The 27687-nt window shown below is 43.4% G+C and overlaps 1 protein-coding gene across 1 annotated transcript in view; it reads right to left on the bottom strand.

The window, feature by feature from the left end:
- The window catches only part of LOC126268194 (proton-coupled amino acid transporter-like protein CG1139), a 1364918-nt gene that overhangs the window by 1085321 nt on the left and 251910 nt on the right, over window positions 1-27687 (bottom strand). The window contains exon 2 of the mRNA XM_049973808.1: window positions 22872-22958. Coding sequence (XP_049829765.1) covers window positions 22872-22958 — 87 coding nt within the window. The remainder of the gene's footprint in view (window positions 1-22871; window positions 22959-27687) is intronic.

The following is a 27687-nucleotide window of genomic DNA, read 5'->3' as shown; positions in this document are numbered from 1 at the left end:
GTACGAATAGTTTGGCCAATGTAAATTTTCCCGCACTCACACGGTATTTTGTAAACGCCAGGCTTCCTCAAACCTAAATCATCTTTGACAGAGCCAAGAAGTACTCGAATCTTAGCTGGCGGACGAGAAACACATCTGATCTCACATTTCTTCAAAAGTCTACCTATCTTGGTGGATATATTCCAAGCATACGGAGGAAAAGCCACAGACGTAAAGGTGTCTTCAGAAGGTTCAGGTAGAGGTCCAATCTCAAAGGACGTCGAATTTGTCGGTCCGTATAGCCATTAAAAATTGAACTCGTCCTTAAGTTGTTGCAACTCCTGTGGAAAATTCTCAGCACCCGAGACTGCATATGCTCGTTTAACCAAGGTCCGAAGGACTCCTGTACGTCGAAAAGGTGGATGGCAATTAGTAGCATGTAAATACCTGTCGGTATGAGTCGTTTTCCTGTAAACACTATATCCAAGAGTAGCGTCTTCTTTTCTATAAACTAGTACATCCAAAAAAGGTAACTTTCCCTCCTTTTCAATTTCCGTCGTGACTTTGATGTTTGGATGAAGACAATTAAAATGGTCCAATAACCGGTGCATAGAGTCTATTCCATGTGGCCAAACAAGAAACATAGCGTCAACATATCTCAGAAAACACGAAGGCTTGAAAAAAGATGTTTTCAGGGCCATATCCTCAAAGTCCTCAATAAAAAGATTAGCGACTATGGGGGATAAAGGACTCCCCATAGCCACACTGAAGCGGTCGCGCGGTTCCAGACTGTAGTGCCCAGAACCGCTCGGCCACCCTGGTAGGCTCCGTCGGTTTGTTCAACATATTTGTCATCATCAAATAAAAAATAGGTGGACGTCAGAACATGACGGCAGAACTTCGTCATTTCCGTATCAAGTTTTTCATTACTGAAAATCAATGACTCTTCAAGAGGGACTCGAGTAAAAAGTGACACCACATCAAATCTAACAAGTAAATCAGAGGGACCAAGACGAAGCAACTTCAAACGCTGAATAAAATCCATGGAGTTTGAAATTTGGTGATCACATTTACCCACATGAGGGCTGAGAGGCGACGCTAAATATTTTGCCAAGTTGTAATTTGGTGCACCCAAATTAGAAACAACAGGGCGCAATGGGACCCCATCCTTATGGATCTTTGGCAGACCGTACAATCTAGGTGGAACGTCCACACCAGAACGTAGTTTTTTGATGGTGTCCTCAGGTAAGGAACTCTTCTTCAGAAGTGAAATCGTAGTCCGTTTTATGCGATCCGTGGGATCCTTCTGTACTATGCGATATGACGGATCCTTAAATAAATCATACATCTTATTCACATAATCTGCCTTTGAGATTAAAACGGTAGCATTACCGCTGTCTGTTGGTAAAAATTAACAATTCAGGGTCCTCTTTAATAGACCGAATGGCTGCTCGTTCAGCTGAAGGAATGGTACCTTGTGGGGCCGAGCCCGACGCAAAAGGTGAGAAACCTTCGGTCTAATCTCTTCCGCCTGTTCTCCGGAAGACGGAACACAGCTTGTTCAACACAAGAAATGAATTCCATGGTGGGAATACATCTAGGTGTGGGTGCGAAGTTTAAACCTTTTTCCAACACTGAAAGAGTGACATCATCCAGTTCTTTGCTTGTAAGATTAATCACAGTTCGTGAACATGTATCATTTCCCGATATCAAGTGTTGACGACAAAGACATTGAAATTTAGAGCACTGCCGCCAGTCGTTGTGACCGAGCGGTTCTAGGCGCTTAGGTCCGGAACAGCGCAACTGCTACGATCGCAGGTTCGAATCCTGCCTCGGGAATGGGTGTGTGTGATGTTCTTAGGTTAGTTAGGTTTAAGCAGTTCAAAGTTCTAGGGGACTGATGACCTCTGATGTTAAGTCGCATAGTGCTTAGAGCCATTTGAACCATTTTTTTAGAGCACTGCCTACTAGAAGCTCTAATGTGCACCCAATCCGATAAAGCCCAGGAAGAGAGTTCAGCCCACTCTCAAGATATTGTAGATAGCAGTGAAGAAATCTCCAAGTGAAGACAAAATAAATCTTTGGATATAATATTCAATCGTCTACGAGTAAAACGGATACTTTCTCTAAGGCCAAACTAGCTCGCCTCTTAATACTATTGGCCGCTTTTGTATTTACGTAATAGACAAATCTGGTAAATTTTTGTATAATACCTTCGTCACGACATCTCAGTAGAAAGGCGAGGGCACTCAGCAGCTTGCCTTTCTTCTTGCGAAGTTTATCAAATTTACTGACGAGTTGAACGATCTACGCGAGAGCAGCGTAGCTTTTCTCACCTGATGATGGCGGCCAGGTGGACCGCTGAAATATTGTGCTCAGATGACAGTTTGATCCGGTTGGAAACCTAACAGTCTGATATACTAATACGCCAGGAGAGTCTACATAATCTCCGTTCAGTGCCACCGTTTTTCGCAGCCTTACTGGGAAGGCCAGGATGCGTACCATGTACTGGTCGGCGTTGGAGCCAACGTTTTGCTCCATCAAAACCTCCCCACTATCCACTTATTGCTGCAACTGCTCCCTGCAGAGTGCGTTGTTCAGTGGGTCAAACCAGGTGGAAGTCGGAAGGTGCGAGATCCGGGCAGTAGCGTGAAAGAGTGAAACGTCCCATTAGAAAAATTATAAATTACTGTGCTGGTAAACTTCTAAGTCATTTGATACAGAGACAGCTGACTAAAACAGAACGTACTCAGACATTTCTCTCTTTACTAGTTCTGATCATCACTAAACTGACACACAATATTTTTTTAGCGCAACACAATCTGACTTTCAATAATCCCTACAAAAGAATGGTCATGACTAGCAATAACCTATACGTTTCATGAATTAATTACCTTACAAAAATCTTCGTTACCTACTGCAATACAGCGAGCGCCAATACTGAAAGTTAAATAAAAGATTCTAACTACGGAAGGCACTATCTACTGATAGGCATAGTTAGCAAATGAAAGATTTTGATAGAGAAAAAACAATGTTTTTATCTTAATAATGTTCCAAAGGTATCATATATATATATATATATATATATCAGTTAATGATATCCAGTCTTACAAATTTCCTTTTTCTGACGGACACCCGTCCAGATAGTCCGCTCTCTCCCCACATCCACCACTGCTGGCGGCTCACCTCCAACGGCGCAACGCTACGCGCTGTTCACATCCAACTGCCCAACACTACACAAGTTAATATTCCAAAAATGCCAACCAGCCACAGACTGCACACAGCACAGTCAGTGATTTTCATACAGAGCGCCCGCTACCTGGCGTTACCAACATACCGAGATGTTAAATATTCTTAGTGCATAGACTTCACTATCAAAGAATTTTGTATTAAAATACTAGTAAAAATTTCAGTCTGAGAAGCTATGTTTTTGTTTTGTTTTAGGAATAAAGTTCAAAGACATGAATGGATGCATATACTGCTATTCTGAAGCCGAACAGTGGTAAGGTCGCGCTGGCAAGATCCAAGGAGCTGGGTTTGTGTTTCTGGATGGTGGGGCACAAAGGAATGTTGTTCCAGTTGTGCTTGGCGTAAAACTTCACTTTTACGAACACCTGTATTTGGCTGTGTTTCTGCTTAGATTGTGCTAGGTGTTTATACTGCCATAACAGTAACCCAGAATCTACTCCGTAGGAATCAACATGGATTCCGGAAACAGCGATCGTCTGGGACCCAACTCGCTTTATTTGTTCATGAGACCCAGAATATACACTCCTGGAAATTGAAATAAGAACACCGTGAATTCATTGTCCCAGGAAGGGGAAACTTTATTGACACATTCCTGGGGTCAGATACATCACATGATCACACTGAAAGAACCACAGGCACATAGACACAGGCAACAGAGCATGCACAATGTCGGCACTAGTACAGTGTATATCCACCTTTCGCAGCAATGCAGGCTGCTATTCTCCCATGGAGACGATCGTAGAGATGCTGGATGTAGTCCTGTGGAACGGCTTGCCATGCCATTTCCACCTGGCGCCTCAGTTGGACCAGCGTTCGTGCTGGACGTGCAGACCGCGTGAGACGACGCTTCATCCAGTCCCAAACATGCTCAGTGGGGGACAGATCCGGAGATCTTGTTGGCCAGGGTAGTTGACTTACACCTTCTAGAGCACGTTGGGTGGCACGGGATACATGCGGACGTGCATTGTCCTGTTGGAACAGCAAGTTCCCTTGCCGGTCTAGGAATGGTAGAACGATGCGTTCGATGACGGTTTGGATGTACCGTGAACTATTCAGTGTCCCCTCGACGATCACCAGAGGTGTACGGCCAGTGTAGGAGATCGCTCCCCACACCATGATGCCGGGTGTTGGCCCTGTGTGCCTCGGTCGTATGCAGTCCTGATTGTGGCGCTCACCTGTACGGCGCCAAACACGCATACGACCACCCGGCCTCCCGCATGCCCACTATACGCCCTCGCTCAAAGTCCGTCAACTGCACATACGGTTCACGTCCACGCTGTCGCGGCATGCTACCAGTGTTAAAGACTGCGATGGAGCTCCGTATGCCACGGCAAACTGGCTGACACTGACGGCGGCGGTGCACAAATGCTGTGCAGCTAGCGCCATTCGACGGCCAACACCGCGGTTCCTGGTGTGTCCGCTGTACCGTGCGTGTGATCATTGCTTGTACAGCCCTCTCGCAGTGTCCGGAGCAAGTATGGTGGGTCTGACACACCGGTGTCAATGTGTTCTTTTTTCCATTTCCAGGAGTGTATTAGAGACGGGCTCCCAGGTAGATGCCATTTTCCTTGACTTCCGGAAGGTGTCCGATACAGTTCCTTACTGTCGCCTGATAAACAAAGTAAGAGCCTACGGAATATCAGACCAGCTGTGTGGCTGGATTGAAGAGTCTTTAGCAAACAGAACACAGCATGTTGTTCTCAATGGAGAGACGTCTACAGACATTAAAGTAACCTCTGGCGTGCCACAGGTGAGTGTTATGGGACCATTGTTTTTCACAATATATATAAATGACCTAGTAGATAGTGTCGAAGTTCCATGCGGGTTTTCGCGGATGATGCTGTCGTATACAGAGAAGTTGCAGTATCAGAAAATTGCAGCGAAATGCAGGAAGATCTGCTGCGGATAGGCACTTGGTACAGGGAGTGGCAAGTGACCCTTAACGTAGACAAATGTAATGTATTGCGAATACATAGAAAGAAGGATTCTTTATTGTATGATTATATGATAGTGGAACAAACACTGGTAGCAGTTACTTTTGTAAAATATCTGGGAGTATGCGTATGGAACGATTTGAAGTGGAATTATCATATAAAATTAATTGTTGGTAAGGCGTGTGCCAGCTTGAGATTCATTGGGAGAGTCCTTAGAAAACGTAGTCCATCAACAAAGGAGGTGGCTTACACAACACTCGTTCGACCTATATTTGAGTATTGCTCATCATTGTGGGATCCGTACCAGGTCTGGTTGAGAGAGGAGATATTGAAGCTCCAAAGAAGAGCTGCACGTTTCGTCACAGGGTTGTTTGGTAAGCGTGATAGCGATGCGGAGACGTTTAGCAAACTTAAGTCGCAGTCTCTGCAAGAGAGGCGCTCTGCATCGCGGTGTAGCTTGCTGTCCAGGTTTCTAGAGGGTGCGTTTTTGGATGAGGTATCGAATATATTGATTGCTTCCCCCTACTTATACCTCCCGTGGAGGTCACGAATATAAAATTAGAGAGATTCGAGCGCGCACGGAAGCTTTCAGACAGTCGTTCTTCCCGCGAACCACACGCGACTGGAACAGGAAAGGGAGGTAAAGACAGTGGCACGTAAAGTGCCCTCGCCACACACCGTCGGGTGGCCTGCGGAGTATAAATGTAGATGTAGATGTAGATGAACGGTGAATCTGGTTCAAGCCCTTGTGTTGCTGTCTGAAATAAATTTTAGTACGAGAACATTCTGTGCTAATTAAATCTTGAGTGTGTGTATTATTTTATCGTCATTTGTGCTTTGCGATTTATCTTTCTAAGTTCTGTGTTTTGAACTTGTTCAATTTGTGGTCGGATTTAGTCGGTCCTGTGACCAGGTTTGATGCAGACTGGTTCCGTGAACCTTATTTATCAGTGTATCATGATCTCTTGTTGAGTAGGTGTTTTTGTATAAGTTTTGGGGCATTGGTATGTCGGCTCTTGGATTCTGTGTCCTGAAACAGATCCCTGCTATTGTATTCTTCTTGACATTCCTTCCAGCTTGTATTAGTGGAATGGTTGTCTGATGTTTTGTGCAAACCTTCTTATTGTAAAGATAAAACTATTTTTCAAGAGCAGGAATATTACCGTTTGGCATTCTACGCTATATATTATGTTAATGCATACTTGTAGACGGGGTTCGATCATTTTCATGTTTTTTACTTTTACTCATAGCTTCTGATTTATTGAATTCTGTTGTCAACAAATGTGTTTAAAACATGTTAAGTGTTTACGTCCACACAACATCCAGCCAGTTTCCACTCCCACCGTTTTCTGTGCCACACGCGCAGCGACTCCATATCTACTTGCAAACTTTTTAAAGGAGTTGGACTATCAAATGAAACTATATGATTCCAGAGAGCTTTTCAAGTCTGCAACATCTATCAATGTAACATGCATACTGAAGCAACCAGTCTAAATTTGTACCAAAGCCGGGATTCGAAACTGGGTCTCCTGCTTACGAGCCAGGCGCTCTAAGCACTGCGTCATCCTGGCACAGTGGCTTTATACAACTACATGGACTACCCTAGCACGCCTCCCTCTTCAATCCAAATTCCCATTCAACAACACCAAGTGAGTTATACTATGGTCCAGATGTCTGTCGTGAAGGATGCACTGAAGATCTGTCAAAGGAAAATGAAAATTTTGATTCTAAACGTAATAACTGTACAATGTATACTTGGATAGTATTGTATGTACGTAAATGAAAAAAGCCTGGAAAATCAGATAGTTCTTCTGCAAATAAAAACCGTTTAGTCTTGTGCATAAGCTACAGTCTTCCCCAAGTTTCTATCTCTATTCATCTAGGAGATTTGGTCTTGAGAAATCGTATGAACCTTCTCCAGATACCCTGTACACTATTCGTTGGCTACATACTAGTTTCAAATTTGCGCTGTGCCCCGAGAGATACTCAAGAATTTTCAACAATGACTGACTTCTTCAGTTACTGACACGAAAAACTCCTCAGGTCAATCTAACTTGGTTTACGCAACACTCTCCGACAATAAAAACTCATTCTCGTGTTCCCTCCGTAGATCACACGGGAACTGCGTTACAAACTTCCGCGGGCTATTTACAACGTGACAGTTCAGTTTTAGTGGTTGCCTTCTCTGCGCGATAGAAATGGAGAGTTGCTAAACACATCCTTCCGAAATTCCTTCGCCAAAGAAGACGAAGTAAGTACGCCAGAATTCGAATGAAGAACAGCTGCCGACATGAATGACTTAGAAGTAAATATCCTTGGAGTAGTGTAGTAACTTATCACTTAATAAAAGCAAGTCCTCCGATCCTGACTGTATACGAGTTAGGTTCCTTTCAGAGTATGCTGATGCATTAGCTCCATACTTAGCAATCATACACAACCTCTCGCTTGAGGAAAGACCCGTACCCAAAGACTGTAAAATTTCACAAGTCATATTAACACTCAAAGAAAGCAATAGGAGTAATTCAATAAATTACAGGTTCATATCATCGACGTCGATATACAGCAGGATTTTGGAACATGTATTCGAACATTATCAATTACCTCGAAGAGAACTCTCTATTAACACAGTCAACACGGATTTACAAAATAGAATTATTTCTGGAGTCCTGTAAGGTAGTGTTACAGGCCATCTGCTGTTCCTTATCCATGCAAACGATTTAGGAGACTGTCTGAGCAGACTGTCTTAGGTTGTTTTCAGATGAGGGCGTCCTTTACCGCCTAGTAAAGTCATCAACACCTGAAAGTAAATTGCAAAACGAATTAGAAAATATATCTTTATGGTGCGAAAATTGGAAATTGACCTTAAACTATCAAAAGTGTGAGGTCATCCACGTTGCTGTTGTGGTCTTCAGTCCTGAGAATGGTTTTATGCAGCTCTCCATGCTACTCTATCCTGTGCAAGCTTCTTCATCTCCCAGTACCTAGTGCAACCTACATCCTTCTGAATCTGCTTAGTGTATTCATCTCTTGGTCTCCCTCTACGATTTTTACCCTCCACACTGCCCTCCAATACTAAATTGGTGATCCCTTGATGCCTCAGAACATATCCTACCAACCGATCCCTTCTTCTGGTCAAGTTGTGCCACAAACTTTTCTTCTCCCCAATCCTATTCAATATTTCCTCATTAGTTATGTGATCTACCCATCTTATCTTCAGCATTCTTCTGTAGCACCACATTTCGAAAGCTTCTATTCTCTTCTTGTCCAAACTATTTATCGTCCATGTTTCACTTCGATACATGGCTACACTCCATGCAAATACTTTCAGAAATGACTTCCTGACACTTAAACCTATACTCGATGTTAGCAAATTCCTCTTCTTCAGAAACGCTTTCCTTACCATTGCCAGTCTACGTTTTATATCCTCTCTGCTTCGACCATCATCAGTTATTTTGCTCTCCAAATAGCAAAACTCCTTTACTACTTTAAGTGTGTCATTTCCTAATCTAATTCCCTCAGCAGCACCCGACTTAATTCGACTACATTCCATTATCCTCGTTTTGATTTTGTTGATGTTCATCTTATATCCTCCGTTATAGACACCATCCATTCCGTTCAACTGCTCTTCCAAGTCCTTTGCTGTCTCTGACAGAATTACGATGTCATCGGCGAACCTCAAAGTTTTTATTTCTTCTCCATGGATTTTAATACCTACTCCAAATTTTTCTTTTGTTTCCGTTACTGCTTGCTCACTATACAGATTGAACAGCATCGGGGAGAGGCTACAAACCTGTCTCACTCCCTTCCCAACAACTGCTTCCCTTTCATGTCCCTCGACTCTTATAACTGCCATCTGGTTTCTGTACAAATTGTAAACAGCCTTTCGCTCCCTATATTTTACCCCTGCCACCTTCAGAATTTGAAAGAGAGTATTCCAGTCAACATTGTCAAAAGCTTTAAGTCTACAAATGCTAGAAACGTAGGTTTGCCCTTCCTTAATGTAGCTTCTAAGATAAGTCGTAGGGTCAGTATTGCCTTACGTGTTCCAACATTTCTACAGAATCCAAACTGATCTTCCCCGAGGTCGGCTACTACTAGTTTTTCCATTCGCCTGTAAAGAATTCGTGTTAGTATTTTGCAGCTGTGACTTATTAAACTGATAGTTCGGTAATTTTCACATCTGTCAACACCTGCTTTCTTTGGGATTGGAATTATTATATTCTTCTTGACGTTTGAGGGTATTTCGACTGTCTCATACATCTTGCTCACCAGATAGTAGAGTTTTGTCAGGACTGGCTCTCCAATACCGTCAGTAGTTCCAATGGAATGTTGTCTACTCCGGGGGCCTTGTTTCGACTCAGGTCTTTCAGTGCTCTGTCAAACTCTACACGCAGTATCGTATCTCCGATTTCATCTACATCCTCTTCCAATTCCATAATATTGTCCTCAAGTACATCGCCCTTGTATAGACCCTCTATATACTCCTTCCACCTTTCTGCTTTCCTTCTTTGCTTAGAGCTGGGTTTCCATCTGAGCTCTTGATGTTCATACAAGTGGTTCTCTTTTCTCCAAAGGTCTCTTTAATTTTCCTGTAGACAGTATCTATCTTACCCCTAGTCAGATAAGCCTCTACATCTTTACATTTGTCCTCTAGCCATCCCTGCTTAGCCATTTTGCACTTCCTGTCGATCTCATTTTTGAGACGTTTGTATTCCTTTTTGCCTGCTTCATTTACTGCATTTTTATATTTTCTCCTTTCATCAATTAAATTCAATATTTATTCTGTTACCCAAGGATCCTACTAGCCCTCGTCTTTTTACCTACTTGATTATCTGCTTTCTTCACTACTTCATCCCTCAAAGCTACCCATTCTTCTGCTACTGTATTTCTTTCCCCCATTCCTGTCAATTGTTCCCTTACGCTCTCCCTGAAACTCTGTACAACCTCTGGTTCTTTCAGTTTATCCAGGTCATATCTCCTTAAGTTCCCTCCTTTTTGCAGTTTCTTCAGTTTTAATCTACAGGTCATAACCAATAGATTGTGGTCAGAGTCCACATCTGCCCCTGGAAATGTCTTACAATTTAAAACCTGGTTCCTAAATCTTTGTCTTACCATTATATAATCTATCTGATACCTTTTAGTATCACCAGGCTTCTTCCATGTATACAGCCTTCTTTTATGATTCTTGAACCAAGTGTTAGCTATGATTAAGTTGTGCTCTGTACAAAATTCTACCAGGCGGCTTCCTCTTTCATTTCTTTGCCCAGTCCATATTCACCTACTACGTTTCCTTCTTTCCCTTTTCCTACTACCGAATTCCAGTCGCCCATGACTAATAAATTTTCATCTCCCTTCGCTATCTGAATAATTTCTTTTATTTGATCATACATTTCTTCCATTTCTTCGTCATCTGCAGTGCTAGTTGTCATATAAACTTGAACTACTGTAGTAGGTGTGGGCTTCGTATCTATCTTGGCCACAATAATGCGTTCACTATGCTGTCTGTAGTAGCTTACCCACATTCCTATTTTCCTATTCATTATTAAACCTACTCCTGCATTACCCCTATTTGATTTTGGGTTTATAACCCTGTAGTCACCTGACCGGAATTCTTGTTCCTCCTGCCACTGAACTTCACTAATTCCCACTATATCTAACTTTAACCTATCCATTTCCCTTTTGAAATTTTCTAACCTACCTGCCCGATTAAGGGGATCCGACATTCCACACTCCGATCCGTAGAACGCCAGTTTTCTTTCTCCTGATAACGACATCCTCTTGAGTAGTCCCCGCCCGGAGATCCGAATGGGGGATTATTTTACCTCCGGAATATTTTACCCAAGAGGACGCCATCATCATTTAATCATACAGTAAAGCTGCATGCCGTCGGAAAAAATTACGGCCGTAGTTTCCTCTTGCTTTCAGCCGTTCGCAGTACCAGCACAGCAAGGCCGTTTTGGTTATTGTTACAAGGCCAGATCAGTCAATCATCCAGACTGTTGCCCTTGCAACTACTGAAAGGGCTGCTGCCCCTCTTCAGGAACCACACGTTTGTCTGGCCTCTCAACAGATACCCCTCCGTTGTGGTTGCACCTACGGTACGGCTATCTGTATCGCTGAGGCACGCAAGCCTCCCCACCAACGGCAAGGTCCATAGGTCATCCACATGAATGCTAAAAGGAGTCGTTAAACTACGGTTACATGATAAATCAGTCAAATCTAGAGACCGTAAATACTAGTTAATACCTAGGAATTACAATTACGAACAATTTAAATTGGAAGGAACACATGGAAAATGTTGTGGGGAAGGCGAACCAAAGACTGTGTTTTGTTGGCTGATCACTTAGAAGATTCAACAGGTCTATTAAAGAGACTGTCTAAACTAAGCTTGTCCGTCCTCTTTAAGGCGCTGCAGTCATGGACTGTGCGGTTGATTCTGGCGGAGGTTCGACTCCTCCCTCGGGCGTGTGTGTGTGTGTGTGTGTGTGTGTGTGTGTGTGTGTTTGTCCTTAAGACAATATAGGTTAAGTAGTGTGTAAGCTTAGGGACTGATAACTGTAGCAGTTAAGTCACATAAGATTTCACACATATTTGAACTCTTTTTTCCCGCCCTCTTGTGGAGTACTGCTGCGCGGTGTGGGATCATTGCCAGACAGCCAGCCGAAGTGGCCGAGCCGTTCTAGGCGCTTCAGTCTGGAATCGCGCGTCCGTTACGGTCGCAGGTTCGAATCCTGCCTCGGGCATGGATGTGTGTGATGTCCTTAGGTTAGTCAGGTTTAAGTAGTTCTAAGTTCTAGGGGACTGATGACCTCAGAAGTTAAGTCCTTTAGTGTTCAGAGGCATTTGAACCATTTTTTGAACCTTCCCAGATAGGGTTAACGGAGTACATCGAGAAAGTTAAAGGACGTTTAGTATTGTCGAGAAATATTGGCGAGAATGTCACGAACATGAAACAGGATTTGGTGTGGTCATCGTGAAAACAAAGGCGTTTCTCGTTGCGGCAGGATCTCATCACAAAATTTCAGTCACCGACTTTCTCCTCCGAATGCGAGAATATTTAGTTGGCGCTGACCTGCGTGGAGAGAAACGATCATCATAATAAAATAAGGGAAATCAGAGGTCGCACAGAAAGATAGAAGCGTTCGTTTTTTCCGCGTGGTGTTCGTGAGTGTAACAATAAAGAATTATTATGACGGTCCGGGTTCTCGGGTTCGATTCCCGGCGGGGTCAGGGATTTTCTCTGCCTCGTGATTACTGGGTGTTGTGTGCTGTCCTTAGGTTAGTTAGGTTTAAGTAGTTCTAAGGTCAAGGGGACTGATGACCATAGATGCTAAGTCCCATATTGCTCAGAGCCATTTGAAGCCATTGTGGTGGTTGTTCCAGGAACCCTCTGCCGCACAGTTAAGCAGAATATCCATGTAGATGTAGATGGTGTAAGCTTCTCGTAAATCACTGGCAGGAAACTGATCACGTTCACGGACGTCCACAGACGCCGTGAAACGGCCTGTCGTATTTTGGAGTGTCTGCTGGCGGCAGATTACAGGCGGCGGATGCCTGTGGAATGTGGCGAGCTTGCGTCGCGCTCACGCATCGCCTGGCGTCTACAGTAAAGCGTACCGACGAGGTCAGCAGCCGCCGGCAGAGAGTGCTGCCTGCAGCGGCGGACCCCGGCCAGGGACGGACGTCTTGTGTCGCGAGTACGAGTCACCTGGGAAAGAGGAGGTACCTCGGTACGTCTGTTAATAGCCCGCTACAGAGAGTGAGTTTCGTTACATGCAACAAAGCTTGGACAGCTGTGTTGTAATTTTGGCACATAACTGAAACATGTATGGCGATTATAACGAAGAATAAAGCACCTAGGTGTTACCGCTATGTCGGTGATACTGTCCTAGTATAAACAATGGTGCAGAGGAATTGTATGCCTTTCTAATACATCTCAACAGTACCAATCCGATAATCCAGTTTGCTAAGGTGACGGAAAATAGTGCCCAACTGAATTTTTTGGATATGTCTGTTATCAAACGAGAAGACGAGACGTTGGGCCATAGAGTATATAAAAAAGCCACGCGTAAAAGAGTCCAACCACCACCCGAGACAAAAACGAGGTGTGATTAAAACGTTAGTAGACAGGGCGTACAAAATTTGTGAGCTGATTTATTTAGAAGATGAGGTTGAACATCTGTGATGGACATTCAAGGAAAATGGTTATTCTAACGAGGACGTACACTGATCAGCCCATAACATTATGACCACTTACCTAATAGGCGGTTAGTGTCCCCCTTTGGTCGGGTAACAGCGGCGACGCGTCGTGGCATGGAAGACAATAGGCCTTTGTAGGTCACTGGAGGGAGTTTTCTGGCACCACATCTGCACACACAAGTCACCTGTTTCTCCTAAATTCCGGGGAGGGGGTATATCTTTTCGCACGAGCTCTGATTTCCCTTATTTTATCGTGGTGATCATTCCGCCCTATGTAGGTCGGTGTCAACAAAATATTTTCGCATTCGGAGGAGAAAGTTGGTGATTGGAATTTCGTGAGAAAATTCAGTAGCAACGAAATACGCCTTTCTTTTAATGATATCCAGCCCAAATCCTATATAATTTCTGTGACTCTCCCATATTTCGCGATAATACAAAACGTGCTGCCTTTCTTTGAATGTTTTCGATGTACTTCGTAAGTCCTATTTGGTAAGGATCCCACACCGCGCAGCAGTACTCTAAAAGAGGACGGACAAGCGTACTGTAAGCAGTCTCCTTAGTAGGTCTGTTACATTTTCTAAGTGTTCTGCCAATAAAACGCAGCCTTGGTTAGGCTTCCCCACAATATTTTCTATGTGTTCATTCCAGTTTAAGTTGTTTGTCATTGTAATACCTAGGTATTTAGTTGAATTTACGGCTTTTAGATTAGACTGATTTATCGTGTAACCGAAGTTTAACGAGTTCCTTTTAGCACTCATGTGGATGACCTCACACTTTTTGTTATTTAGGATCAACTGCCACTTTTCGCACCGTTCAGATATTTTTGCTAAATCGTTTTGCAGTTTGTTTTGATCTTCTGATGACTTCATTAGTCGATAAATGACAGCGTCATCTGCAAACAACCGAAGACGGCTGCTCAGATTGTCCCCCAAATCGTTTATATAGACAAGGAACAGCAAAGGGCCTATAAAACTACCTTGGGGAACGCCTGAAATCGCTTCTGTTTTACTCGATGACTTTCCGTCAGTTACTGCGAACTGTGACCTCTCTGACAGGAAATCGTAAATCCAGTCACATAACTGAGACGATATTCCATAAGCCCGCAATTTCACTACGAGCCGCTTGTGTGGTAAAGTGTCAAAAGCCTTCCGGAAATCCAGGAATACGGAATCGATCTGAAATGGAGCATTACCCTGTTGAAAAATGCTGCTGCCGTCGGTAAACATGATCGTCTTGAAGGAGTGTCCGTGGTCTGCAACCAGTGCACGCTACACCTTGGCCATCATGGTGCCTTGCCCGAGCTCCACTGGACCCATGTATGCCCACGTGAATGTTCACAGGGCATAATGGAGCCGCTGCCAGCTTGTCTTTGTGCTGCAGTGCAGGTGTCAAGGAGCTGTTCTCCTGGAAAACGACGGATTCGCGCCTTCCCTTCGCCATGATGAAGAAGGTATCGGGATTCATCACTGCGCCAACACCCAGTGGCGACGGTCATGTGCCCATTTCAGTCATGGTTGCCGATCTCATGATGTTGACATTGGCACATGCATGGGTCGTCGGCTGCAGAGGTCCATCATTAACAGTGTTCGGTGCATTGTGTGGTTTCACCTTGGTTTTGCCACGTATTGAATGCCCTCACCACATCACTCCACGAACAATCGACAAGTCATGGTCGCTTCCAGCCTCTGGGCCATCACAATCTGCCCTCGGCCAAACTCAGATAGACTGCTCGCGCCATCCACATTATACACACGGATAGGACGGTGACATACTTTATGCACCGTGCGTATGTCTGACTAGCAGTCTTTCCTTGCCAGGTGACGTTGCTATCGCAAGGACGGTTCAAATGGCTTTGAGCGCTATGGGACTTAACATCTGAGGTCATCAGTCTCCTAGAACTTATAACTACTTAAACCTAACTAACCTAAGGATATCACACACATCCATGCCCGAAGCAGGATTAGAACCTGCTATCGTAGCGGTCGCGCTGTTCCAGACTGTAGCGCCTAGAACCGCTCGGCCACACTGGCCGGCCGCATGGACGGGTTTATATCTATAGTAGGTCGGTGAGCGTAACGTTCAGGCTCAGCAGTGTAGATCGAGCACTTCACCCTAGGGAGGCAATCAGGTCGCCAAAGGAGAAAATGTTCCTTCCGTTCAACAGTAAGTTTACAGATCGTCTTGGGACAGTGTTGAGGAAGTATGGTATCGAAACTATCTTCCGACTCACCGTGGAGATTATGTTTAAAACCGGCAAGAGATATTCGACTGCCCTTATCTACACCGGTTGTATATAAAATTCCATGCGGTTGCGGATTGGTTTATACTTGTACCACGAAAAGAAATGTCTACACCCTTCTGGTTAAATGATACAATGGAAATTGCCGAGTGAGGACGTAAGGATAAATCGGCCGCATAGGAACAATTTTTTGCAAGAGGGTGATCATGAAGTAAAATTCACTGAGACGGGCATCGTACTGAAAACATCATATTACTATGCTCTTGTGTACAGAGAGGCTATTGAGATTTATATATACCGTAATAATTGTGACAGAAAAGAGTAAGATGATAAATAAAATAAAATTTTGATGTCAACGTTGCACCCTAAGAACGTCGATCGATTTCTTTCTATAGAGGATGGTGGCATTACCAGGAATAATATCGTAGTCGACTTCATGTGACGGACTGTGGTGCCCTCTACTTTGCCCATATATTTGGGGCTCCCTCGAGTTTTGGTTGCAGTTCGCCGCTTTACCTTTGAAGATATCTCCCGCAATCGGAGAGGAAACGCTTGGAAAATGTTTTGTACATGGAATCTACATCTACATCTACATTTATACTCCGCAAGCCACCCAACGGTGTGTGGCGGAGGGCACTTTACGTGCCACTATCATTACCTCCCTTTTCTGTTCCAGTCGCGTATGGTTCGCGGGAAGAACGATTGTCTGAAAGCCTCCGTACGCGCTCGAATCTCTCTGATTTTACATTCGTGATCTCCTCTGGAGGTATAAGTAGGGGGAAGCAATATATTCGATACCTCATCGAGAAACGCATCCTCTCGAAACCTGGCGAGCAAGCTACACCGCGATGTAGAGCGCCTCTCATGCAGAGTGTGCCACTTGAGTTTGCTAAACATCTCCGTAACGCTATCACGGTTACCAAATAATCCTGTGACGAAACGCGCCGCTATTCTTTGGATCTTCTCTATCTCCTCCGTCAATCCGATCTGGTATGGATCCCACACTGACGAGCAATACTCAAGTATAGGTCGAACAAGTGTTTTGTAAGCCACCTCCTTTGTTGGTGGACTACATTTTCTAAGGACTCCCAATGAATCTCAACCTGGTACCCGCCTTACCAACAATTAATTTTATATGATCACTCCACTTCAAAAAGTTCCGCACGCATACTCCCAGGTATTTTACAGAAGTAACTGCTACCAGTGTTTCTTCCGCTATCATATAATCATACAATAAAGGATCCTTCTTTCTATGTATTCGCAATACATTACATTTGTCTGTGTTAAGGGTCAGTTGCCACTCCCTGCACCAAGTGCCTATACGCTGCAGATCTTCCTGCATTTCGCTACAATTTTCTAATGATTCAACTTCTCTGTATACTACAGCATCATCCGCGAAAACCCGCATGGAACTTCCGACACTGTCTACTAGGTCAACGGGCTTATGTGCCCGGAAGCTTCAAAGGAAGTGAAGAAAGAATTAAGGAGTTGGGTGTAGCCGTTTGAGAGTAACCGCCGATAGTCTGAGATGGAGACAACACATCTTGATCTGTCTGCACCTACTATGTCCGACAGAAAAATAAAACACACAGAAGGGGAGGAGATAACAAAATGAAACTTGACGGGCTGAGAGGGTATGTGATGTTATAACGGTGATTACAGTGTCAAGTAGAATTTACACAGAACTTGGCAGAATCAGCCTACTTATCAGTATGATGATGCACCATCTCTGGCTGGATGCACGAATTGATTCTGTTGGGAGGAGTGTGATAAGGCTGCTTTATCCTCTTTTCAGGCAAGCTGGTCCAGAACTGTTGTAACTGGTCCTTGATATTTTGGATACTGACACTGGGACGCAGCTGACGTCTGATATGGTCCTAAACTTCTCCTATTGGGGACAGACCTGGGCATCTTGCTGGCTAGAGAGTACGTTAACGTCACCCAGGCAGTTCATAGTGACAAGTACTATGTATACATGAGCAATGACCTGCTGAAACTGTCACATGGGAGGTCACACATCACTACACAGGATGTCCGTTACGTACCGTTGTGCTGTCAGAGTTTCTCAGTCACTACCAGTCGTGACGTGAGAACATACCCGGTGACTCACGGCACCATGACGCCAGAAAGAACACTGATGAGCCTCCGCAACAGACTGGAGGAATGGGATATGTCCCAGGTCTCTGTCATATCCGCCGTCTTCGGTTATCCAGCGTAATGAAGAAGAGGGAATTATCGTTGAATACAATGCGACGCTATTTATCAGCAGTCTATGCTTCCCAGTCACGGCACAGTCTAATCACCGGTGTTTCTATTGTGTTGTTAACGATAGCCTATGCACGGGACGACAGTTCTGTAGTCCAGTTGTTGCTAGTCTCTGACCAGTGGTGCAGGATAGCAGAGAGTGTTGCTGGGAGTTCAACACCTGTTCGCGGATGGAAGACACAGATGTACTTGGTGCACACGTACAATATAGCGATCATCCCTTGTGGTAGATAGACGTGGTCGGCTGGAATCTTGACGACGGATATGCCACCCCTCACGTACCGAATCAGTCCCACGTCAGGCTGGTGTCACATATGAATGCTCTACATAATGGACGTTGCGCATTTCGACCAGCCAGCCGAATGGAGACGCACATGGAGGCCCGTTTCAGACTTCTCAGGTGCTGACAATGTTGTCTCACACGAGTCCGGAGCGTCTCCGTGTCGTTGACAGTGATCACTCAACATTTGACGCTAGTCACGCCCGTTATACACAGTACCAGGCCTGGTAACAACGTCAAACATGAACAACACTAATGCGCTCTCGTGGCCATTCTACTTGTCACTGGTAACCAGAACACTTATCACTTACATACCCGCCAGTTGTGTGTAAATGTACGAAGATACATTGACAACCTATTACTATTACCTATTACACTAATACGACCTATTCTTGAGTAGTGCTCTAGCGTTTGGGATCCCTATCAGGTCGGATTGAGGGAGGACCTAGAAGCAATTCAGAGGCGGGATGAAAGATTTGTTACTGGTAGGTTTGATCATAACGCGAGTGTTACGGAAATGCTTCAGGAACTCGGGTGGGAGTCTCTAGAGGAAAGGAGGCGTTGTTTTCGTGAATCGCTACTGAGAAAATTTAGAGAACGAGCATTTGAGGCTGATTGCAGTACTGTTTTACTGCCGCCAACTTACATTTCGCGGAAAGACCATAAAGATAAGAGAGCTTAGGGCTCGTACAGAGGCATATAGGCAGTCATTTTTCCCTCGTTCTGTTGGGGAGTGGAACAGGGAGAGAAGATGCCAGTTGTGGTACGAGGTATCCTCCGCCACGCAACGTATGGTGGATTGCGGAGTATGTATGTAGATGTAGATGTCTTCTGAGTGCACCACTTTCTGTGTCAGGCAGTGTGCATCTGTACTCTGTAAGTCACCGTACTGTGTGTGATGGAGGATACATTGTGTACCAGGATCATATTCGACCGTTGCTGCTGCTTTCGTGAATGGTACTTGGGCAGAAGTACGGTCAGTACACCTCTGTATTGCTTTAATTTTAACCTCCTGCTTACCTTCTAATTACCACCCAACTAGCATCTTATCCACAGTATTCAAAGCTCTCAGATAAATTGTTCACTTACAAATGACAGAATACTTAAGCAGATTTAACTTGTATCACATAGAAGAGTCCACTTTACGGTAGCGCCAAAGAACAAACATTGCACTATATATGATAAATTACATCCTGAAATATGCCACAGACAACACTGAGGCCGTAATATTGATACAACCTCTACTAGATTTCAGCAAAGCATTTCATTCCGTAAACTTTGATATGCTGTCAGGAAAAACTCGCCAGCCAGAATTTTCAGATAATGCGCTGAAGTGGCTTAAAAGTTGCTTGAAGAAAAAAAAAAAAAAAAAAAAAAAAAAACAGAACTGCGTTGTCTGTGGGAATGAAAACTCGTCACGTGAACATGTGCTCTTAGAAACGAAACAGTGCTTCGTCCTTCACCCACTATTGTTCTCCTTGTGCATCAACGACGTAACGCCGGTGTTGTTTCTCTGTAAATACTGTATCTATGCCGACAGCCTGTAGCGTCACTTTTAAGGCCAGACTTGGAGAGACCAATACTGCCAGCGTCCAAATGAATAACTATCTGTCCTCCGTGGTCAGACGGATACAAAACTTTTGTGTTAAACTAATTGGGAACCTGTCAAAAGTAATTTCAGTATCCGATAAAAAAACTAATTATTTCTAACTCACGGGTACAATTATCCCTTATTATTCTCGACGGTATCCGATCAACATACCAGGAAACAGTTAATAACTTGGGTGTGACTTTGGTTAAGGACCTTATGTGGGCAGAAAATACTGGCGCCTCGTGTAGGAAGACTTCCGCTGAGTCCTCCCAACGTTTTGGAGTATATATTCACAGGACATAAACTTGTGAAGTAAGTCATTCTGCCACAGTCCATCTTGGAAAGGAAAGGTTTATTGAAGTAACCATGAATTCTTGTGGACTTTACATCCCACAACACCTGTGTTTGACCATGTCAGTGCTGCAGATGCCTAGCCAAAATGACTGCGACCAGATATTTTACATGGCTATTGCACTCTATATCTGCTTCATCGAATCCACAGTGCTTATGCTTTCCAGTATGTAGCTTCAGAGATTAACCATCTATTATCTCATTGTTATCGAATCACAAACTCTAATTTATCTGGTATTCTAACTGTACACTTTCATAAAACAAACAAAAAAATTCATAAACGTTTCCTCTTTTTGCTGATGTCAGCCTCTGCAACAAGCTACCCTGCCCTGTGTGCACAATTCAGTGCTTAAGCAAAAGCTGAAACACGTTCTTTTATCAGCCTCACGTTTTACACACGTAAAATTAACACGCATGGCCAGTTTCTCTCTGACAAACAGTAAAGCAAATGCTTCCCTCTTCTCCCAGTTATCCTTCTGTCTCTCTTCGTTTCTAAATCACTCACCCCACTCTCTTTATTGCTTGTGTTTTTACACATTCCTCTTTCCCACCCATTATATCTTACCCAGTGCAGCTACTGCCCTCAGTTCGATTCTGCCTGCCCGTAATTTGTCTTTATTGTTGTGCTCTTCTTGAACGGATTTTTTTTGCTATAACTACTGCAGTGTGCACTACATAGCTTGTAGTTATTTCTTACTGTTGGTTTTGATATAAAATGTAAGTTTTATATAAAACGTATGTCGTAACAGTCAAAATGTAAAATAAGTGGAATGCCTTGTCAATTAAAAAACAGGGTTTACTTTATTGTAAGTGGTGCAATACGAAAATATGACATACTTCAAGAAATTTTGGAAACAAAATCAAACTACCTTACCTACTTGTGTTTAATGAAACGTTAGCCGTGTGTGAAGTTAATTTGTCTATAAAATATGTTTGTTTTCTGAAATCAGTGACCGTTGGTTTCAGTGCTTCTACACACGAATTCTTTCCAGTGAAGTCCACTCTCAACCATGGGTAATTATTGAATCGGCAGCTCTAAGTCCACTTTCTCCCTCTTCTTTGTGACAAATGTGCTTTCCTGCAGATCATACACCCTTGTATGCTTAAGCAGTTAGTTTTCTTTAAAGAGTATTTTAAGTCAAACAAGATGGCGCCATTAGAAGCGCTGCTTTTATCGTCAAAACACTGATTCTCGAAAGCATATAATTAGTTCGTTAATAAGTACAGTAATATTTCTCTCTGAGAAGAATGTTTTCATATATACTGCGTGGAATTTATAATTTCTGACTCTGATTTGCATACGTTGAATACAATAATAAGCAGATTATTGTGATAAACGATATTGTTGAATGTCAACAGCGTTGTCATGATATTATCATTAGTGGTAACGTAATGGATACCATGTGGAGGCGAAATAGATGACCATCACAAATAAATCTAGTTTACAGAAGTTCAAACGCTTCAGCAGGTGCCTTAAAGATAAGAATATTTCTTACAAGGGAACCTCCCCATCTCACCCCCTTCAGATTTAGTTATAAGTTGGCACAGTGGATAGGCCTTGAAAAACTGAACACAGGTCAATCGAGAAAACAGAAAGAAGTTGTGTGGAACTATGAAAAAAATAAGCAAAATATACAAACTGAGTAGTCCATGCGAAAGATAGGCAACATCGAGGATATTCTGAGCTCAGGAGGGCCGTTGTCCCGTGGTTAGCATGAGCAGCGGTGGAACGACAGGTCCATGGTTCAAGTCTTACCTTAAGTGAAAAGTTTACTTTCTTTATTTTCGCAAAGTCATGAAATATCCGTTCGTTCATTGACGTCTCTCTTCATTGTAACAAGTTTAGTGTCTGTGTTTTGCGACCGGACCGCAAAACCGTGCGATTAGTAGACGAAAGGACGTGCCTCTCCAATGGGAACCGAAAACATTTGATCGCAAGGTCATAGGTCAACCGATTCCTCCACTGGAAAACACGTCTGATACATGCTACACGTCACTGGTGACGGCACGTGCGTCACATGACAGGAATATGTTGCTGACCCACATAACATGTACACTTGGCGAATGGGTAAAAAGATTCTTCTACCTTACCCGATTTAGGTTTTCTTGTGGATGTGATAATCACTCCCAAAAAAGTGATTAAAACATAAGAGTTTGTCACATAAACTGCAAGAAATGAATGCAACAGTTTCACAGTCCCACAGTTTTCCCTGTGCTCTGTCAAAACATATGTTTTTAAAATTTTCAAATTTTTCCATGTGTAGACCGTCAAATCCTGCATATTTCCAAGCAAATCTGCACATGTCCTGGTATTTTGGAGAGCGAAGTTGATTATGTGTGAGTGCCTGAACTTTGATAATTGTCTGAAAATAAAAATTTTTTCACTCGAGGGATGATGACTGGAACTATGGACCTCTCGTTCCGCAGCTGCTCACGCTAACTACGGGACCACGGCGCTCCTCAATTCATAATTTCCTTGATGTTACCTGTCTTACACATGGACTACTCAGCTTGTATATTTTGCTTCTTTTTTCATAGTTCCATACAACGTCTTGCTATTTTCTCGATTGATCTGTGTTCAGTTTTTCAAGGCCTATCCACTTTGCCGACTTATAATTAAATCTGAGGGGGATGCGATGGGGAGGTTCCCTTTTTAGCAGTCATCGAAGATTTACAAAATAGAGGAAAATGGAGTCTCTGTCGGTGTGGTGCAACTCTAGAAATCATACCTTCTTGTAAAATTGAGAAAAGAGTAAATAAGGGAAGACAAAAGTAAATACTTACCAAAGGATGAAAGAGACTGCTCCGACATGTTCTGCGGTATTCTGAGGCAGTTAATCTCGCACTGGTGGTGCCGATGGAAGAATGAATCTGTGGATGGAAACGGACATTAGAATAAATCAAAATTTATGAAAAATTAGCGTCGCTTCCACCATAAAGCACACAATAAATATAAAATATGGAGCATGTGCAGCTCAAACTACTAAGTTCAGCAACTTTTACTCTTCGGATAATCTTCAGTTTGCAGACAAACAAATCAACATATTATCATACACTGACGTGATAGAAGTCATACGACAGCGATATGCACATACACAGATGATGGAAGAATCGCGTACACAAGGCATGAAAGGGCAGCGCATGGGCGGAGCTGTCATTTGTATTCAGATGATTCATGTGAAAAGTTTTCCAACGTAATTATGGTCGCACGGCGGGAATTAACAGACTTTGAACGTGGAACGGTAGTTGGTGCTAGACGCAAGGGACATCCCATTTAGGAAATGGTTATGGAATTCAGTATCCAGAGATCCACGGAGTCGAGAATGTGCCGAGAATACCAAATTTCAGACATTGCTTCTCACCACGGACAACGCAGTGGCCGACGACCTCCACTTAACGACCGACAGTAGTGGCGTTTGCGTAGAGTTGTCAGTGCTAGTAGACAAGCAACATTGCGTGAAATTACCGCAGACATCAATGTGGGGCGTACGACGAATGAACCTGTTAGCACAGTGTGGCCAAATGCGGCGTTAATGGGCAACGGCAGGAGATGAACGATGCAAATGCCTCTACTAACAGCACGACATTGCCCGTAGCATCTTTCCTGGGCTCGTGACCATGTCGGTTGGACCCTACACGACTGGAAAACCGTGGCGTGGTCAGATGAGTCCGGATTTCAGTTGGTAAGAGCTTATGGTAGAGATCGAGTGTGGCGCACACCGCGCGTAGCCATGGACCCGAGTTGTCAACAAGGCAATGAGCAAGATGGTGGTGGCTCCATAATGGTGCTGGCTGTGTTTACATGGGATGGACTGGGTCCTCTGGTCCACCTGAACTCATCATTGACTGGAAATGGCTAAGTTCGGCTACTTGGAGATCGTTTGCGGCCATCCATGGATTTCATGATCCCGTAACAATGCGCCATGTCCTAGGGACCACAAATGTTCGCGATCAGGTTGAAGAAATTCTGGACAGTTCGAGCTAATAATCTGGCCACCCATGGGACATAATTGAGAGGTCAGTTAGTGCACAGTTTTGTGGACCGGCAATGCTTTTGCAATTATGGAAGACTATAGAGGTAGCATGGCTCAACATTTCTACGGCGGACATCCAAAGTCTTGATGAGCCCATGCCACGTCGTGTTGCCGCACTATACCAGCAAAACGAGGTCCGACGCGATATTAGAAGGTACCCCATCAAATGGCTCAAATGGCTCTGAGCACTATGGGACTTAACGTCTGAGGTCATCAGTCCCCTAGAACTTAGAACTACTTAAACCTAACTAACCTAAGGATATCACACACATCGATGCCCGAGGCAGGATTCGAACCTGCGACCGTAGCAGCAGCGCGGTTCCAGACTGTAGCGCCTAGAACCGCTCCGGCACCCCGGCAGGCTAACTTTTGTCACCTCAGGATAAATTTGCACATTTACACTCATTAATGCATTATGCACAAATTTCTGTAGTTACTCGTCACTTAAGAAGAATGTAGGAGTGTACACAAGTGAGAATAATATGCGTTGTTCACTCACACTCATCCACAACACCCAACGCATTTTGAGAGTAATAATGATTTTCACAGCTACAGTACTGGAAGAAAAATGACTTATTGTCCATTACTAAAGCTGTCAGTGGCTCAGAAATGAGTTCAATAAACATCCTCAAAAACTAAAGATAACAACCCGAGTCTGTCCTAAATGTTAAAAATTACAATTTTCACGATAGTAACGTCTCTGCTTTTTTAAAAATATATACTTTCTTAAAGAAGAATTTGCTAACCTGACTCATAAAACCCAATAGACCGACGGACACACCAGCTGTTTCTGTTCCGTCCTCCCTGTCAGTTTGAATGTATAATTATGTTGTTGTTGTTGTTGATATTATTTTGGTCTTCAGCCGGCCGGTGTCGCCGAGCGGTTCTAGGTGCGTCAGTCTGGAACCGCTCGACCGCTACAGTCGCAGGTTCGAATTCTGCCTCGGGCGTGGATGTGTGTGATGTCCTTAGGTTAATTAGGTTTAAATAGTTCTAAGTTCTAGGGGACTGATGACCTCATTTGTTAAGTGTCATAGTGCTCAGAGCCATTTGAACCATTTTTTGTGGTTTATAGTCCGAGGACTATTTTGATGCAGCTCTTGATGCTACTCTATCTTGTGCAAGCCTATTTGTCTCCGAATAACTACTGCAAGTTACATCCTTCTGAATCTGCTTGATGCTATGTCTTGGTCTCCATCTACGTTTTTTCCCCCCAGACTTCCCTCCAACAGTAATCTGGAGATCCCTCGATGTCTCAGAATGTGTTCTCAACCGATCCCTTCTTGTCGTGAGTTTGCGCCACGAATATCTTTTCTCTCCAGTTCTGTTGACTATCTCCTTATCAGTTATTTGATCTACTCGTCTAACCTTCAGCATTCTACTGTAACATCACATTTCAAAAGTTACTCTTCTCTTTTTGTCTAAACTGTTTATCGTCCATGTTTCACTTCCATTCGTGGCTACACTCCATGCAAAATCTGTCAGGCTACTTCCTGCCTACATTCTATATCCTCTCTGCTTCGGCCATCATCAGTTATTTTACCGGTCAAATACTAAAACTCATCTACCACTACAACTGTCTGTTTCCTAACCTAGTTACCGAGCGATGTGGCGCAGTGCGTAGCACACTGGACTCGCATTCGGGAGAACGACGGTTCAATACTGTGACCGGCCACCCTGATTTAGGTTTTCCGTGATTTCCCTAAATCGCTTCAGGCAATGCCGTGTTGGTTCCCTCGAAAGGGACTCCTCCTTTCAAGACACTGTCCATTCCGTTCAACTGTTGTTCCAAATCCTCTGCTGTCTTTGACAGGATAGCAATGTCGTCGTTAAACCTCAAACTTTTTATTTCTTCTCACTGAACTTTAACTTCTTCTCCAAATTTTCGTTGGTTTCCCATACTGCCTGCTCAATGTACAGATTTAATAATATCAGGGATAGGCTACAGCCTTGTCCCATTCCCATCTCATACGCTGCTTCATGTTCCTGCCATCACGTAACTGCTTCTCATGTAACTGACATCTGGTTTCTATACAAGCTGTAAATACCTTTCGTTCCCTGTATTTTACTCCTACTACCTTCACCACATTAAAGAGAATATTCCAGTCAACATTGTCAAAAGCGTCCTTTAAGTCTACCTATAAACGTAGGTTTGCCTTTCCTTATCTTCTGGAATAAGCCTTAGGGTCAGCTTTGCCTAGCGGGTTTCTAAATTTCTCCGAAATCCAAACTGATCTACCCCGAGGACGGATTTTACCAGCCTTTCTATTCGTCCATAAAGAATTCGTGTTAGCATTTCGCAGCCATGACTTACTAAACTGATAGTTCGTTAATTTTCACACCTGTCAGCACCTGATTTCTTTGGAACTGGAATTACTACATTCTTCCTGAAGTCTGGGTATTTCGCCTGTCCATCTTGCGTACCAGATGGAAGAGTTTTGTCATGGCTGGTTCTCCCAAGGCTATCAGTAGGTTTGACGGAATGTCATCTACTCTGGGGCCATTTTTCACTTAAGTCTTTCAGCGCATTGTCAAATTCTTCTCGCAGTGGCACCCATCTCCCACCTCCTCTTCTATTTCTATAATATTGTCTGCGAGTTCATATCCCCATTATAGACCCTCTATACAGCCCTGTTTTGCTTAGGACTGATTTTCCATCTGGGCGCTTCATATTCATATAGCTGCTTCTCTTAACTTTCTAAGGGCTCTTTTTAATCTCCCCGAGTGTCTTATGCTTCTAAATTCTTACATCTGTCCTCTAGCATTCCTGCTTAGCCATATTGCACTACCTGTCAATCTCATTTCTTAGACAATTGTATTCCATTTCGCCTATTTCATTCGCTGCATTTTTGTATTTTCTCATTTCCTGCGCTACATTCAGTATCTCCTATGTTATCCATGGGTTTCTTCTAGGTCTTGTCTTTTTACCTATTTGATCCTCTGCTGCCTTCACTGTTTCTTCTCTCAAAGCTTTCCAATCGTCTTCTACTGTAATCCTATCCCTGTTCAAGTCAGTCGTTGTTTAATGCTTCCTCTTAAACTCGAAACGATCTCTGGTTCTTTCATCTTATCCAGTTTCCATCTCCTTAATTTCTTACCTTTTTGCAAGTTCTTTAGTTTTAAACTACAGTTCATAACCAATAAACTATGATTAGAGCCCAAAGCTACCCCTGGAAATGTCTTACAATTAAAATCTGTTTCCGAAATCCCCGTCTTACCATTATATAGTCAGTCTGAAAGCCTACAGTATCTCCAGGTCTCTTTCACTTATACAGTCTTCTTTCATGATTAATAAACCAAGCGCTGGCGATGATTAAATTAATTTCGGTGTAAAATCCTACCAGGCGGCTTCCTCTTTCATTCCTTTCCCTCAGACCATATTCACCTGTAATTTTTCCTTCTCTTTCTTTTCCTACTATCGAATTCCAGTGCCCCATCACAATTAAATTTTCGTTAACTTAACTAATTGAATAATTTTTATTACTCTTCACATATTGCTTTAATCTCTTCGTCACCAGCAGAGCAACGTGGCATATAAACTTGTGCTATTTTGGTTGGTGTGGGCT

The sequence above is a fragment of the Schistocerca gregaria genome, chromosome 4, assembly GCF_023897955.1.
Source record: "Schistocerca gregaria isolate iqSchGreg1 chromosome 4, iqSchGreg1.2, whole genome shotgun sequence".
In the NCBI taxonomy this organism is placed as follows: Eukaryota; Metazoa; Arthropoda; class Insecta; order Orthoptera; family Acrididae; genus Schistocerca; species Schistocerca gregaria.
The sequence above is the reverse complement of the archived record's forward strand: the minus strand, read 5'-3'. Positions and strand labels throughout refer to the sequence as shown.